General features: G+C 46.0%; 1 protein-coding gene across 1 annotated transcript; it reads right to left on the bottom strand.

Annotated features, from left to right (window-relative positions):
• Positions 1-69: 69 nt before the first annotated feature.
• Positions 70-11,541, bottom strand: EXOSC9 (exosome component 9). Its single transcript, XM_056134494.1, has 12 exons — positions 11,410-11,541; positions 11,242-11,336; positions 10,118-10,237; positions 9,896-9,998; positions 8,966-9,103; positions 8,329-8,411; positions 5,099-5,231; positions 4,415-4,503; positions 3,529-3,675; positions 2,676-2,860; positions 542-620; positions 70-210 (listed from the first exon to the last, which is right to left on the bottom strand). Exons 1-12 carry the CDS (start codon positions 11,473-11,475, stop codon positions 126-128), a joined length of 1,323 nt encoding a protein of 440 aa, XP_055990469.1. The 5' UTR covers positions 11,476-11,541; the 3' UTR covers positions 70-125.
• Between the last annotated feature and the right edge of the window lie 748 nt (positions 11,542-12,289).

The following is a 12,289-nucleotide window of genomic DNA, read 5'->3' on the forward strand; positions in this document are numbered from 1 at the left end:
AAAAAAACTGGATAATCAGGTTATGTATTGGATTTGTGAATTCAGAAGCAGTTAAGCACCAAGTACATTGTTAGCAGTTATATAAACTTTTTTTTAATAGTTATACAAATAGACAAGTATGAACTTTAATTAGCAGCTTTCTTCTTTTTTCTTTTTCTCACTGGCTTTTTACTGGGTGCTTTTTCTTCTCTTAAAGTGATAGCCTGTGTTCTGTAAATAGAAAGTAATAAGCAGTTTAATCACAATAATGACACTGGGAGCTGATTCTACTGCTGATGTACCGACAACCCACCGTTCTGCACATTAAATTTTGGATCATCAAAATAGAAAACCTCAATTACTGTCCCCTGGTACAATGTAACATGGCCATTTATTAACAGTAAAATACATAACTGAAGAAGGTATCTATCTTACAGAATCAGGCCTTAATGTTTTTTCTAAATCTCAGGTTGAAAGCCACAGGAAGGCTGGATTTCTAATGAAAGGCACTCTTGGACAGGCTAAAATCAGAATAAGCCTCAATAAGTTATCTGTTTGTTACCTTATTTTCTTTGGATTTTCGTCTGGTTCTAAAATGATCATTTCTTCTTCTTCGCTGTCTGAGAGTACTATAGGGGCATCTGGAGAAGAGCGCGGGGGATAGGAAAGGGGGGGAAAAACTTGAAATTTGTCCAAATTTGGAAGATTCCAGTTTCAACCAAGCAGCCTGAGCTGCTCTTTGGGTAGGGGCTCACAGACCAACTTGGTTCTTTCCCACCTCCAAGGGTTATTCCCCATGAACCATTTGGCACATGTCCTGACAGCAAAGTGAGAAGAAAATAGAAATAAATCATGTTTAATATAACCAATTTGGAAACAGACAATATTGAATTCCTTATGGTATTCCACAAGACGGCGCCACAATTACAAACACTGAAAGAAGAACCTCCATTAAAATTCTCCAGAAACTAATGCGACTTATACTTCATGAAGACCTCATTTCTTTCCATTTACTGCGGTTGACACTAGTCTAAAAGTGCTTACTTATCTCCTTTGAATGCATTTATTTCTGCCAGGATCTATCATGAAATGTTATGTTTGTAGTTCAGAAGTTCTTTGTATCTTTGGTCTTCTTTTCCTTAAGCATGTTAGAGATGTTGGCTGTGGTCCTCTAACATTAAAAACCTACACATTACCAAGATAGGTGTAATTAAATTAGTCCTGTTCAATGCTATAAAATTCTCTACACTGTATCCTTTAGAGGTTGGTCCAGTTCCTATATGTCTTGGTATGTTTTGTACCTTTTTATTTTTAAATGCATGACTGTTTTTCAAGGATTTGGTGGTTCTGTTGTTTTTGGAGGCCATATCCAGGAGTGCTAAGGGCTTCTTCCCAGAGTTTTGCTACATGAAGGCAAACATCCTACCTGCTGAGTTTGGTTTTAAAACAAAAAGTATCCACAAGTCTAGTCTTCAGTTCTATGGGATATGGCTCCAGTAGAAGCACGTGTATCAAATGTGTGAGGCCCTGGGTACTCGCAGAACTGTTAGGTTCTCATATTGCTCCCATGGTAGCATGTGGGTTTTTTTTTTTTGTCGCCCCCACCAGCCTTATCCTTCATTTTGGCTAGAGAAACTACACTCAGCAGTGCCCAGGGTGCACACCTGTAAGTGCACGAAGAACATGCAAGGCCTAAGATCAAACTGCATAATCTACATTCCAGGCAAGTGCTTTACCCACTGTACTATCAAACCTTGCAGCTGTTTTTGTATTATAGAATTTTTATTATAAAATGAAAACAATTCCTCACACAAGTCAAACTTTAATTGCTCAATAGGTATATGTATATTGGATCATATAGACAAAAAACATTTCTATATGCAGAAAGCCCTGTTTGGAAAGCACTAATACATTATGACATGGTTTTTTTTTTTTTAATATTTGAATTTAGAAAGTACTGTAGAGAGGTATGCAGAAGTGATATCATTTAAAGAAACCTCATTCTTGGAGATTGTACAGGGCCTTTAAAGTGCCTGCCCTGTTGTATGCTGCTGAGCAGTTTGATCCCTGATACCACAAAGTATACAATAGCACAGCGGGTAGGGCGTCTGCCTTGCACGCAGCCAACATGGCCGACCCGAGTTCGATTCCTCCGCCCCTCGGAGAGCCCGGCAAGCTACCGAGAGTATTCGATATGCCAGACACAGTAACAACAAAGTCTCCAATGGAGACGTTACTGGGCCCGCTCGAGCAAATCGACGATCAACGGGAGGGCCTTTACTTTACCTTTACTTACCACAAAGTATACTCCTAAATGACACCCCCCACCCCCCCAAAAAAAACACCATAGCCCTCTAAAACAAGCCCAGGTACATACAAATAAAAAAGCAAAACTTTTTTAACGATGTAAAGTGCCACTCAAGGGCCTTGAGAGAACAACAACATGCAGCGGGTCTGGTTTAAATCCCCAGCACAACATGGGCCTTGATACTGTCTGATGCGGCCCAAAAAACAAAGTGCCGCTGCCCTGTGAAGGTAAGTAAATGTAGGAAAGAACTTAACAACTGCATTAACTTCAATAGCTTAACTGCGTTTAACTCCTATTTACTTTCTCCTAAAAAGGAACTGCTAATATAATAAATCACTGAGACCAGGAAACAGACATTAGGTAACAAAACCCATAAAGCACCACCTACCTTGGCTTCCATTATTAGAGACTTCCATTACAGTATCCATGCTGATACTGTCAAGAACGATAGCTTCCTCACTGCCACCTTCATCCTCGTCTTCTTTCTCAGAGTCTTCAAGTTCACCCCAAGTATTTTCTATGCCCTCTCCAATCTGGGCAGTACCAGGAGTCCATAGTATAGGTTTAGAAACACTTACAAGTTAAGAAAACTAAAGGATAAAATACTATTTGATGCAGTACTGAAAAACAGAATCAAAGTTTCCTTTTAAGAACACTGCAATTATGCCTGAAATCTTGGGGGTGTTGGGGGAGAGCATATCCAATTCAGTGGTACTCCGATTACTCCTGGCTCTACGCAAAGGACTCTGGTAATGCCTGAGGAAGCATATGCGGTGCCAGGCATCAAAGAGTTTAGCCAAGTTTAAGGTAAGCACCTCCAATCCCTGTGCCTTAAATTCTTAGAGGAAGCCATTATGATACGTATAATAGGGATAGCTGAACAAAGAGAAAAAGAATTGGTAAAATTTCATGGCAACTGAGAAATTAGCAAAACACATACACTAGCTCTCAACCTTTCAGTTGTAGTGAGAAATCTGGTATATGGATGAGTAGCTTCAAGAATATGTAAAAGCAAGTGCTTGACCAAACAACTGATTAAAGAACAGAACTTATTCTTCACGTTATGGATGTTCATAACTTTTAGTAAAAGAATGGAAGAGGAGGTGGATATCCTTAATTTTTCACGTCACTATCTTTGTCTTCTATCTTAAGTATCTTCTAATACTATGTTTCAAAGAATAAATTTCACTAAGCAAGCCCTTCACATACCCTGATTGCACCAAATTTAAAAACAAAGATACACTTCTGAAGGAGGTTCAGCTTCAGCAATGATTTCTTCTGCCTTCTCCTCCACAGCAGAGGTATCAACGGGGGCCTTTTCCATTTTAAATGCTGTGATCCTTTGATGTACCATAGATTCTGCAAAGCCACACTTTCCACCTTCTTTCCTGTGTAAATTTCAGGGGGGAGTGGAAACCAGATGAGGTAAGGACGGGGGATATTAGAAGGGGAATAAATGACTAAGGGGAAAAAGTTAACCACCTTGCCTCTGAGGGATGAATCTGAAATGAAACAAGTTTGGCTAGCAAGTTAACCTCAAAATCTGTAAGATTAAAAATATGTAGAGGACCAGGGAGCTTTCTCTAAGGGCTGGAGTGCATACTTTATACACAGAAGCCCTGGGGCCCTGGGTTTGATCCTTGGTCCCCCAAATCAACAGGGTGTTGACGCCCTCCCCACCCCACTTGCTGTATTTGCCACTTAATAGACTATGTTCCAAGCATGTACTACGTTCTTCAAGTGAGCAAACACTGATATCAACCACAGCTTTCTATTCTATTAATTTGAATCACTACATTCTTTTTCCTTAAGAAAAAGTTCATTGTGGCTGAAGTAATAGTATACTAGATAGGAAACTTGATTTGCATGTGGCCTGCCTGGGTTCAATCCCCAGCACTACATCTGGTCCCCCAAGCACTCCCAGGAGTAAGCCCCGAGCATATATCAGATATGGACCAACCATCCCGCCACCACAAAAAAAAGTTAATTTAAAACTTTTGCTTTTAATTGTAATAAAGTAATAGCTCAATTACTCAAGTGAAAAACTGACGGTTATCCTTTTGTAATAAGTGTCAACAGAAAAATGCATAGAAAGGTCAATGAATTCTGAAAAAAATTTAAACTTACCTAACTTTCTGATCATTCTCCAATGCTTTCTGTATTAGCTCTGTTATTTCTGCTACTTTCACACCAGCTATTTTGCTGCATCTCAAAACCTAGTTGCAATAGTAGACTCCATTTATTTAAAGATAAAGCTATTCGAAGAAAGAAAAGTAGTTTTTGTATCTTTGTAAGTTAGCCTAACCTTTATTTTCAAATGAAAACAATACACTGGAAACACAGATTACATTAAGATGTGGAAGTTAAAATATTTGAAGGACTGAGCTGAGGATGCAGCTCAGTGATAGAACTTACGTCTGGCAGCAGCAGACAATTTAAGGGACACTAGATAAAGCCACACATAAATCATCCACTGAGATGTATACTTTCCTTTCTTTGAATGACCCACAGATCTAGTTTAAGACATTGCTGGCTTCATAGCTGCCTTTTTTTTTTTTAAAGTGAAACACTTCATTTGGAGGTTTTTTAGGAAGGGAAAAGAGGGAGAGGAGTGTGAGAACACAGGCTTCTCTAAAGGCAGAAAAAGCTCCTACACACACCTCAGCATCAGATATGGAAGCATGGCAGTACACATCTCAAGAGGGGAGATGCGTGCACATGTGCTTGGTCATGTGGGCACAAGCAGCACATGGGATCAGGCAGCATTTGCATGCCCCCAGGAAGCTTTTAAGAGCGAAAGTCATGACTAACTTGGTCTTTCAGCAGCATTATCCCTCCACTGGATTGGATGGTACAAATTTCTCGATGCTTATTCATGGCAATCACCAACAAGCCATCCATCACACGCTCTTCTCGTTCATTGGGATCCACCAGTAAGTATGTTCTGAAAGAAATGTCAAAACGGAGCTGAACAAATCTGAGACTGAATGTTTTCTAATTTTAACATAATGGATATTTTTAAAAGCATTTTAAAAAAGTCAATGGGGGTATGGTGCCACCAGCAGGTCAATCTGTACCTGTGAGGCGAGTGCATCAGCAGCCTGATGGCGCCTTCAGACTTTCAGATACCCAAAAATTGCTGCTGTGCCTTTGGCCAGACCCCAAAAACTTGGAGCAAAGTTTACCAAGAAAGTAAATGGCCAAAAGTTAGGTATGTGGGAAACACACCCACAAACCACCTCCGGCTCAGCTATATAATTGGAGGCATGGCCTCTTTGGTTCCTGACTGAACTGCTTAATAGCCATGATCCCAGAGACTCAGAAACAAATCTGGAAACACAGCAGCTTTTGGCAGAAATGCGTCTGCACAGTAACGAAACCTCCCTGCAGTAGGTTAACGCATTTGGCAGAAATGTATCTGCACAGTAACAAAACCTCCCTGCAGTAGGTTAACAGTGCTGGGCCACTCCAGGTGGGAATAGGTTTCATGCCTTGGCCTGTTCCCCCTGGCGGCCCAGTGGCCGCCATCCTTCAGAGGCCATCGGACAGTCAGGTTTGGGTGCCCAGTGACAAGACATGCAGGGTCTCACGGGATGGGGGTGGGGGGAGCCGGTCCTGTCCTCCCCACCCCAACGACACCCCAAGTCATCGCCCACGAACGGCCTCTCTGGCTCCTGATCAAGCTGCTTAATGGCCATGATCTCAGAGATTCAGAAACAAACCTCGAAACCAAGTGGCTTTTGGCAGAACTGCGTCCGGACCCCGCAGTATGTTACTGTCGCAGGGCCACCCCAGGGAGGAAAGGGTGTTGTCACTCCGCCTGCTCCCTCTTGGCGGCTCGGTGGCAGTCATCCTCCAGAGGCCACTGGACAGTCAGGCTTGGGCCCGCAGTGACGAAACTTGTTGGGCCTCATGGGATGGGGGTGGGGGTGGGGGGAGCCGGGCCTGTCTTCCCCACCCCAACGAGACCCCAAATCATCGCCCACGAACGGCCCCTCTGGCTCCTGATCAAGCTGCTTAATGGCCTTGATCCCAGAGACTCAGAAACAAATCTCAAAACCCAGCAGTTTTTGGCAGAAATGCATCCAAACCACGTAGTAGGTTACTGTTGCTGGGCCACCCCAGGAGGGAAAGGGTGTTGTCCCTCTGCCTGCTCCCCCTTGGCGGCTCGGTGGCCATCATCCTCCAGAGGCCATTGGACAGTCAGGTCTGGGTCCACAGTAACAAAACTTGTTGGGCCTCACAGGATGGGGGTGGAGCCAGGCCTGTCCTCCCCACCCCAACGAGACCCCAAGTCATCACCCACAAATGGCCTCTGGCTCCTGTTCAAGCTGCTCAATGGCCATTATCCCAGAGACTCAGGAGCAAATCTCAAAACACGGTGGCTTTTGGCAGAAATCCCTCCAGATTTAAGTGTTAAAATTTCAGAATTTCAAAATCACATGGCCCAACTGCAACCACGAGACATCATATGTTATTCATAACCAGCAAAAGAACACGAATTGTCTACTGTTGCCTTTTCAGCAGATCTGAGTGTTAGGGTAAAATCTCAAATAATAATGGTGGGTCTGGTGTCAAAATATTGAATGTGACCAAAGTAGAGAGAGTAATGTGGAAATCATCTGCCCCACAGGTAGGGGGAGGGTGTGGGATGGGGGTATACTGGGGTTTTTGGTGGTGGAGAATGGGCACTGGTGAAGGTACGGGTGTTTCATTGTATGACTGAGACTTAGACCCGAAAGCTTTGTAACTGCTCTCACGGTGATTCAATATATAAAATTATAAAAAATGAAAAAAAAAAAAGTAAGGTGGAGTTCATGCACAATTCAATCAGCTAATCAGTGGCTGAATAAATAGCAGTACTCCTACATTAAAAAAAAAAAGAAGCCTCTCTGGTGTGTGTGTGGTGGGGGGGGAGGGGCCTAGGAGCGCAGAGCCTAGAGCCCACCTGATGAAGTCGGTACTATTCAGAACAGTTCCTCCTCCTGATCTCCATGCAACTTTGCATTTTATTCTAGCAAAATAAACCCTCTTGGCTGCCTTAAAAAAATAATTTAAAAAATAATAAAAAAAGTCAAGAGCATAGTCTGAGTATATGGATGAATCACTCTAAGAAGAAGGCCCTCCCGTTGATCGTCGATTTGCTCGAGCGGGCCCAGTAACGTCTCCATTGGAGACTTTGCTGTTACTGTGTCTGGCATATCGAATACTCTCGGTAGCTTGCCGGGCTCTCCGAGAGGGGCAGAGGAATCGAACTCGGGTCGGCCATGTTGGCCGCTTGTAAGGCGAACGCCCTACCCGCTGTGCTATCGCTCCAGGGCCACCCCAGGGAGGAAAGGGTGTTGTCACTCCGCCTGCTCCCTCTTGGCGGCTCGGTGGCAGTCATCCTCCAGAGGCCACTGGACAGTCAGGCTTGGGCCCGCAGTGACGAAACTTGTTGGGCCTCATGGGATGGGGGTGGGGGTGGGGGGAGCCGGGCCTGTCTTCCCCACCCCAACGAGACCCCAAATCATCGCCCACGAACGGCCCCTCTGGCTCCTGATCAAGCTGCTTAATGGCCTTGATCCCAGAGACTCAGAAATAAATCTAAAAAGAAAAAAAAGCAAAAAAAATTTTTTTTCAAGTTTTCGCGCTGCTTGGGAATGATCTGAACACAGATCCTTAGACATGCACTGAGCCACAACCTGGCCCAATAACTAATGGACAAAAGATTGATCCTAACTCGGTACTGCTTGTACTATTAGTACAAATCACATTAATTTTGTACTTGCTTTTAAATAATAATCTAAACTGAAAACTTACTTTGATTATGACTGGTGGCATATTAATAAAAAATTGACTAACAAGGCGAGAGAAGTAGCTCACTGGGCTAAACATATGCTTTGCATGTCTGGAGTCTGGGCTCAATCCCTCCTGGCACTGCTCTGGGGTGATACTGGAGATCACCAGGGACTGAACCTAGGTTGGTCGCATGCAAGTTCCCTACCTGCTATACTATTGCTCTGGTCCCCATATGCATTTAAAATGAGAGTAAGACGTACCCTTGCTGAAAGAAGGCAAAACTGACACAAATGGGCATATGATGGATACTCAATGGAACAGGATCACGCTCTTCAGGAGTATACTGTGGAAAAAAAGATTCAAATACCATTGTCGCAAAATATAAAAATTCATCTTGCACATCAAATATCTAAAAATTAAATTCCTTTAATGCTCAGTGTTAGCTAAGTGACCTTTTTCTTTCTGACTTTGTAACTCCAGGACTTTAAAGTATTTTTCAAAATGCTACTCATGGCACAGTATGTGTGAAGAGTCCCCACTCTCAAAAGACTCTTTAAAAAAAAAAGAAGAGGCCAGAGAGAAGGCCACAGTACAGTGGGAAGGGCATTTGTCTTTTATGTGGCTGACCCAGTCCAATCCCTGTCACCCATATAGTCACCTGAGCCTACACAGAGTGATCCGAGTGCAGACTTTGAAGTAATCCCTGGGCACTGCTGGGTGTTGCCAGAAACCAAAGATCTAAGAAAGGGCCATTTCAAGGACCATTCTGATCACATGTAATCATTAAATTTTAGATCCTATCTACCGGTCATCTATAAGACTTCCTAATAACTGGCTACTGCACATAAGAATACTCATTTACAGAAAGGAGCCTAGTTCACATCCCGGGTTACTTACCAGAGTTACTTCATCTCCTTGAACAGAGACATCAGGCCTTCGGAAGTGACATAAGGCCACAATTGCAGCAATGCTGGCAGCATCAATGATATTTCCATCATGATTTAATAAATGCAGATCCACACGTATTTGCCAAACCTGAATATGAATTTAAAACAAAAATTTAAATCACAACCAGTGGCTGTTTATAAGAAATAAGTACACTGCAAATTTTCCTTATGATATTAATGCATGTGGCTACTTACTAGTGTAACAATAAAAAAATTATCTAGAAAAATAAAATGGGGGGGCACACATGATATCATAAACATTGTCAAGTATAGCCTAAAAGTTTGAGATTGGGGGGTGGGGGAAGGAAGGAATGGAGTGGGGGGGGTCCCCATACTCGGCAGTGCTCAGGGCTTACTCCTGGTTCTGTGCTCAGGAATCTCTCCTGGCAGTTGCACAGAGGACCATATGGGGAACTGGGAATAAAACCTGGGGTTGTACCATGCAGTGTTAATACCTGATCCGCTGTCCTACTGCTCTGGCTCCAAAAACTTTAAAGTAGGAGACACAATTAAAAAGATCAGGCTTGGAGTTAGAGAACACAAACAGGAAGTACTGTATTCAAGTATGGAACTATGGGAAGGCCAAGGGCCTGCTCTGGAGTCAAAAATACTCTAGGATTTTTACGTCCTGGGGCCATGGATATAACTAAGTAGTAGAGCACATACCTTGCTTTCAGTGAGGCCCCCTCCCCTCCCCCAGTTTCCAAGTTGCTACTTTCATCAACCTTGTCCTTTCAGCGATGAAACACAAAGTTCTATGGTAGGCTTATGAATATTTGAAATTAACCACATTAAATGTGAATGAACTGAATCTCCAAAGATAAAAGGAATAATCAATAACCCTCAAACTAAGATTAAGAATTTGGGGCCTATTACCCACCTTTTCACCAGCAACAACACAGAGAGATTCTGTGTCTATACACTTTGAATTTCTTAGACATCTTTCCAAGAGTCGATTCAACTTCACCAAAAGATCTGACTGCCTAAAATAATAGGAATGGGCTACTGTTACGAGAAGGAAGAACACCAGGTACTGAAACAACAGTTCACTGTTGTTTGGGCTTCCTCTGGCTAAAGCAGTTTAAGATAAAGATTTAAATACCTGCCAGGCTCAAAAGCTGGGGCAGCCATCTGAGAAAGTTCAAGGTTGAAAAAAAGAATACCTTCTGTTGCCCTATTGAGTTTTGGAGAAACAAGTTCACAGGAAACCTGTCCAAGAACTCTGCAAACATAAAGTCGAAATGTGTTAAATATATTTCCTTCCGAATTAAAAAAGAAGACAAACAGAAAATTAACTTTCAATCTTACCCTAGTAACACACTTAACATGTTATTATAGTTAGTTGAAATTATATATGCATGTTTAATATGTACCTGTATGTGTACAGTAACTACACACATTGGTATAATACTAAAATCTGACAGAAAAAAGTAATTACTAAAATATTCCGACAGATTAAAACACACTATAACCGTTCCTTCCCTTTTCTAAGTAAAATGTTTATTGATACGAGATGGCAAAACTTCAACTTCAACTTAAACTTCAAAAAAGTTTAAGTTTTTTTGTTGTTCTGGGGCCACAGCGGCCCCAAACTAAAGATTTGGTGTGATCCCTGGTGCTTGTAGTGCTTTATATGATCTGAACAATTATGTCACAGAGGCGGGGGCGATAGTACAGAGGGTCGGCTGCTTCTCCTGCCCGCGGCCAACGCGGGTTCGAGCCCTGGCACTGCACATGTTCCCCCGAAGCCCACCAGGAGAGATCCCTGAGCACAGCCGGAGGTGACCCCAAAATAAAAACCAAGTGACAATGCTCATGCAAGAAAATGTACTTTTAAGCGTAATCATACGCAACAAGTATGGCCCTAACACCGGGACGCCGGCGGGTCCCACTCGAGTGTGGTTCCGACAACCCGCAGCGCCGGGCGGGCGTGCGGCGCCCACGACCCCGAAGGCCCCCGCCGCGCCCGACCCGGCCCGCCGCCACCCGGTCCTCCCCAGCTGCCCCACGCAGCACCCAGGGGCGCCCGACCCGGCCCGCCGCCACCCGGTCCTCCCCAGCTCCCCCAGGCAGCACCCAGGGGCGCCCGACCCGGCCCGCCGCCACCCGGTCCTCCCCAGCTCCCCCAGGCAGCACCCAGGGGCGCCCGACCCGGCCCGCCGCCACCCGGTCCTCCCCAGCTCCCCCAGGCAGCACCCAGGGGCGCCCGACCCGGCCCGCCGTCACCTGGTCCTGCCCAGCTCCACCACGCAGCACCCATAGTCCGTCCCGAAGGAGACGCGCAGGCTCCGGTAGTCGTAGGTCTGCCGGCCGTCCAGGCGCTGAAAGACAACGGCGGCCTCACTCCCGCGCCCGCGCCGGCCCGCAGCGGCGGGGCCCGGCGCGCGCCTTTACCTTCTTCTCCTCGATGGCGCGGAGCAGGAAGCGGCGCTCGCAGTTGGACAGCGGCGTCTCCTTCATCGCGCCGGTCGCTCCCGCACGGCCCGAGCGCGCGAGCACGGGCCAGCAGCGCGGGGCCCGCGCGGGGACGCGTCACCACGGCGCGCGGGGCGCGGAGACGCCCGGGGTGACGTCAGCCGCTGACCTCATCGCCGCGCGGCGGGGACGGGGCCGACGGCGCAGGCGCGGAGCCGGGGCCGGGGCCTCCGGTGGGGCGTGTGGGCCGCGCGGGCTTTGCCTCCTTATCCTGCCCACGGGGCCAGGGAGGAAAGAAGCCCGCCGACCGCCAGTGGTGGGGCGCCGCCCACGCCGCGCCCGCACTCAGCCCGCGACACGCCGGCCGCTGGCCTGGGAGAAACGCCCCGAGCCCCGGGTGAGAAGCCCGCGCCGGCCGCGGGGTCGGGGCTGTCCCCGCGCCGTGACTCAGGGGGCCGGGCCCGGCGGCCCGTCCGAAACTCGGTCAGTGTCGCTGACTGTCCCCGGTCACCTTTAGCCACTGTGTGTCCCTCCGGGCGGCCCCTTTGCTCTTCTACCAGGTCCAAATTCCGGCCTCCCCGTTGAATGACACCCTAATTGGGTTTAGTCATCTGCAAAGGAAGAGTGAGAAATCTGTTTACCTCGAGTAAGACGGGCTGGCAGAGGGTACAGTGTTGCCTCGCGCATGGTTATGTATCAGGCTCTCTGGGCACTGTTTCTCCTGCACGTCTAATCTACTGTGATACATTGTAGTTTCATGTGTCCCTCTTGCAAACCATCTAGGCAGTAAATTACTTACGGTGTTTGTGCCCGGAGAAAATTCAAATTCTTGAGAAACTGGGGTGTTTTCCATGAAGGA

Source organism: Sorex fumeus, unplaced genomic scaffold (assembly GCF_029834395.1).
Source record: "Sorex fumeus unplaced genomic scaffold, SorFum_2.1 ptg000099l, whole genome shotgun sequence".
In the NCBI taxonomy this organism is placed as follows: Eukaryota; Metazoa; Chordata; class Mammalia; order Eulipotyphla; family Soricidae; genus Sorex; species Sorex fumeus.

What these genes read in the sequence shown, in the direction of transcription:
- EXOSC9 (XM_056134494.1), bottom strand. Translation starts at nt 11,475, where the DNA reads ATGAAGGAGACGCCGCTGTCCAACTGCGAGCGCCGCTTCCTGCTCCGC. An exon ending in GTGTTGTTGCTGGTGAAAAG is followed by an intron (nt 9,104 to 9,895) that starts GTGGGTAATAGG and finishes ATTCATATTCAG; the next exon opens with GTTTGGCAAATACGTGTGGA. An exon ending in GCTGAACCTCCTTCAGAAGT is followed by an intron (nt 2,861 to 3,528) that starts GTATCTTTGTTT and finishes TTAACTTGTAAG; the next exon opens with TGTTTCTAAACCTATACTAT.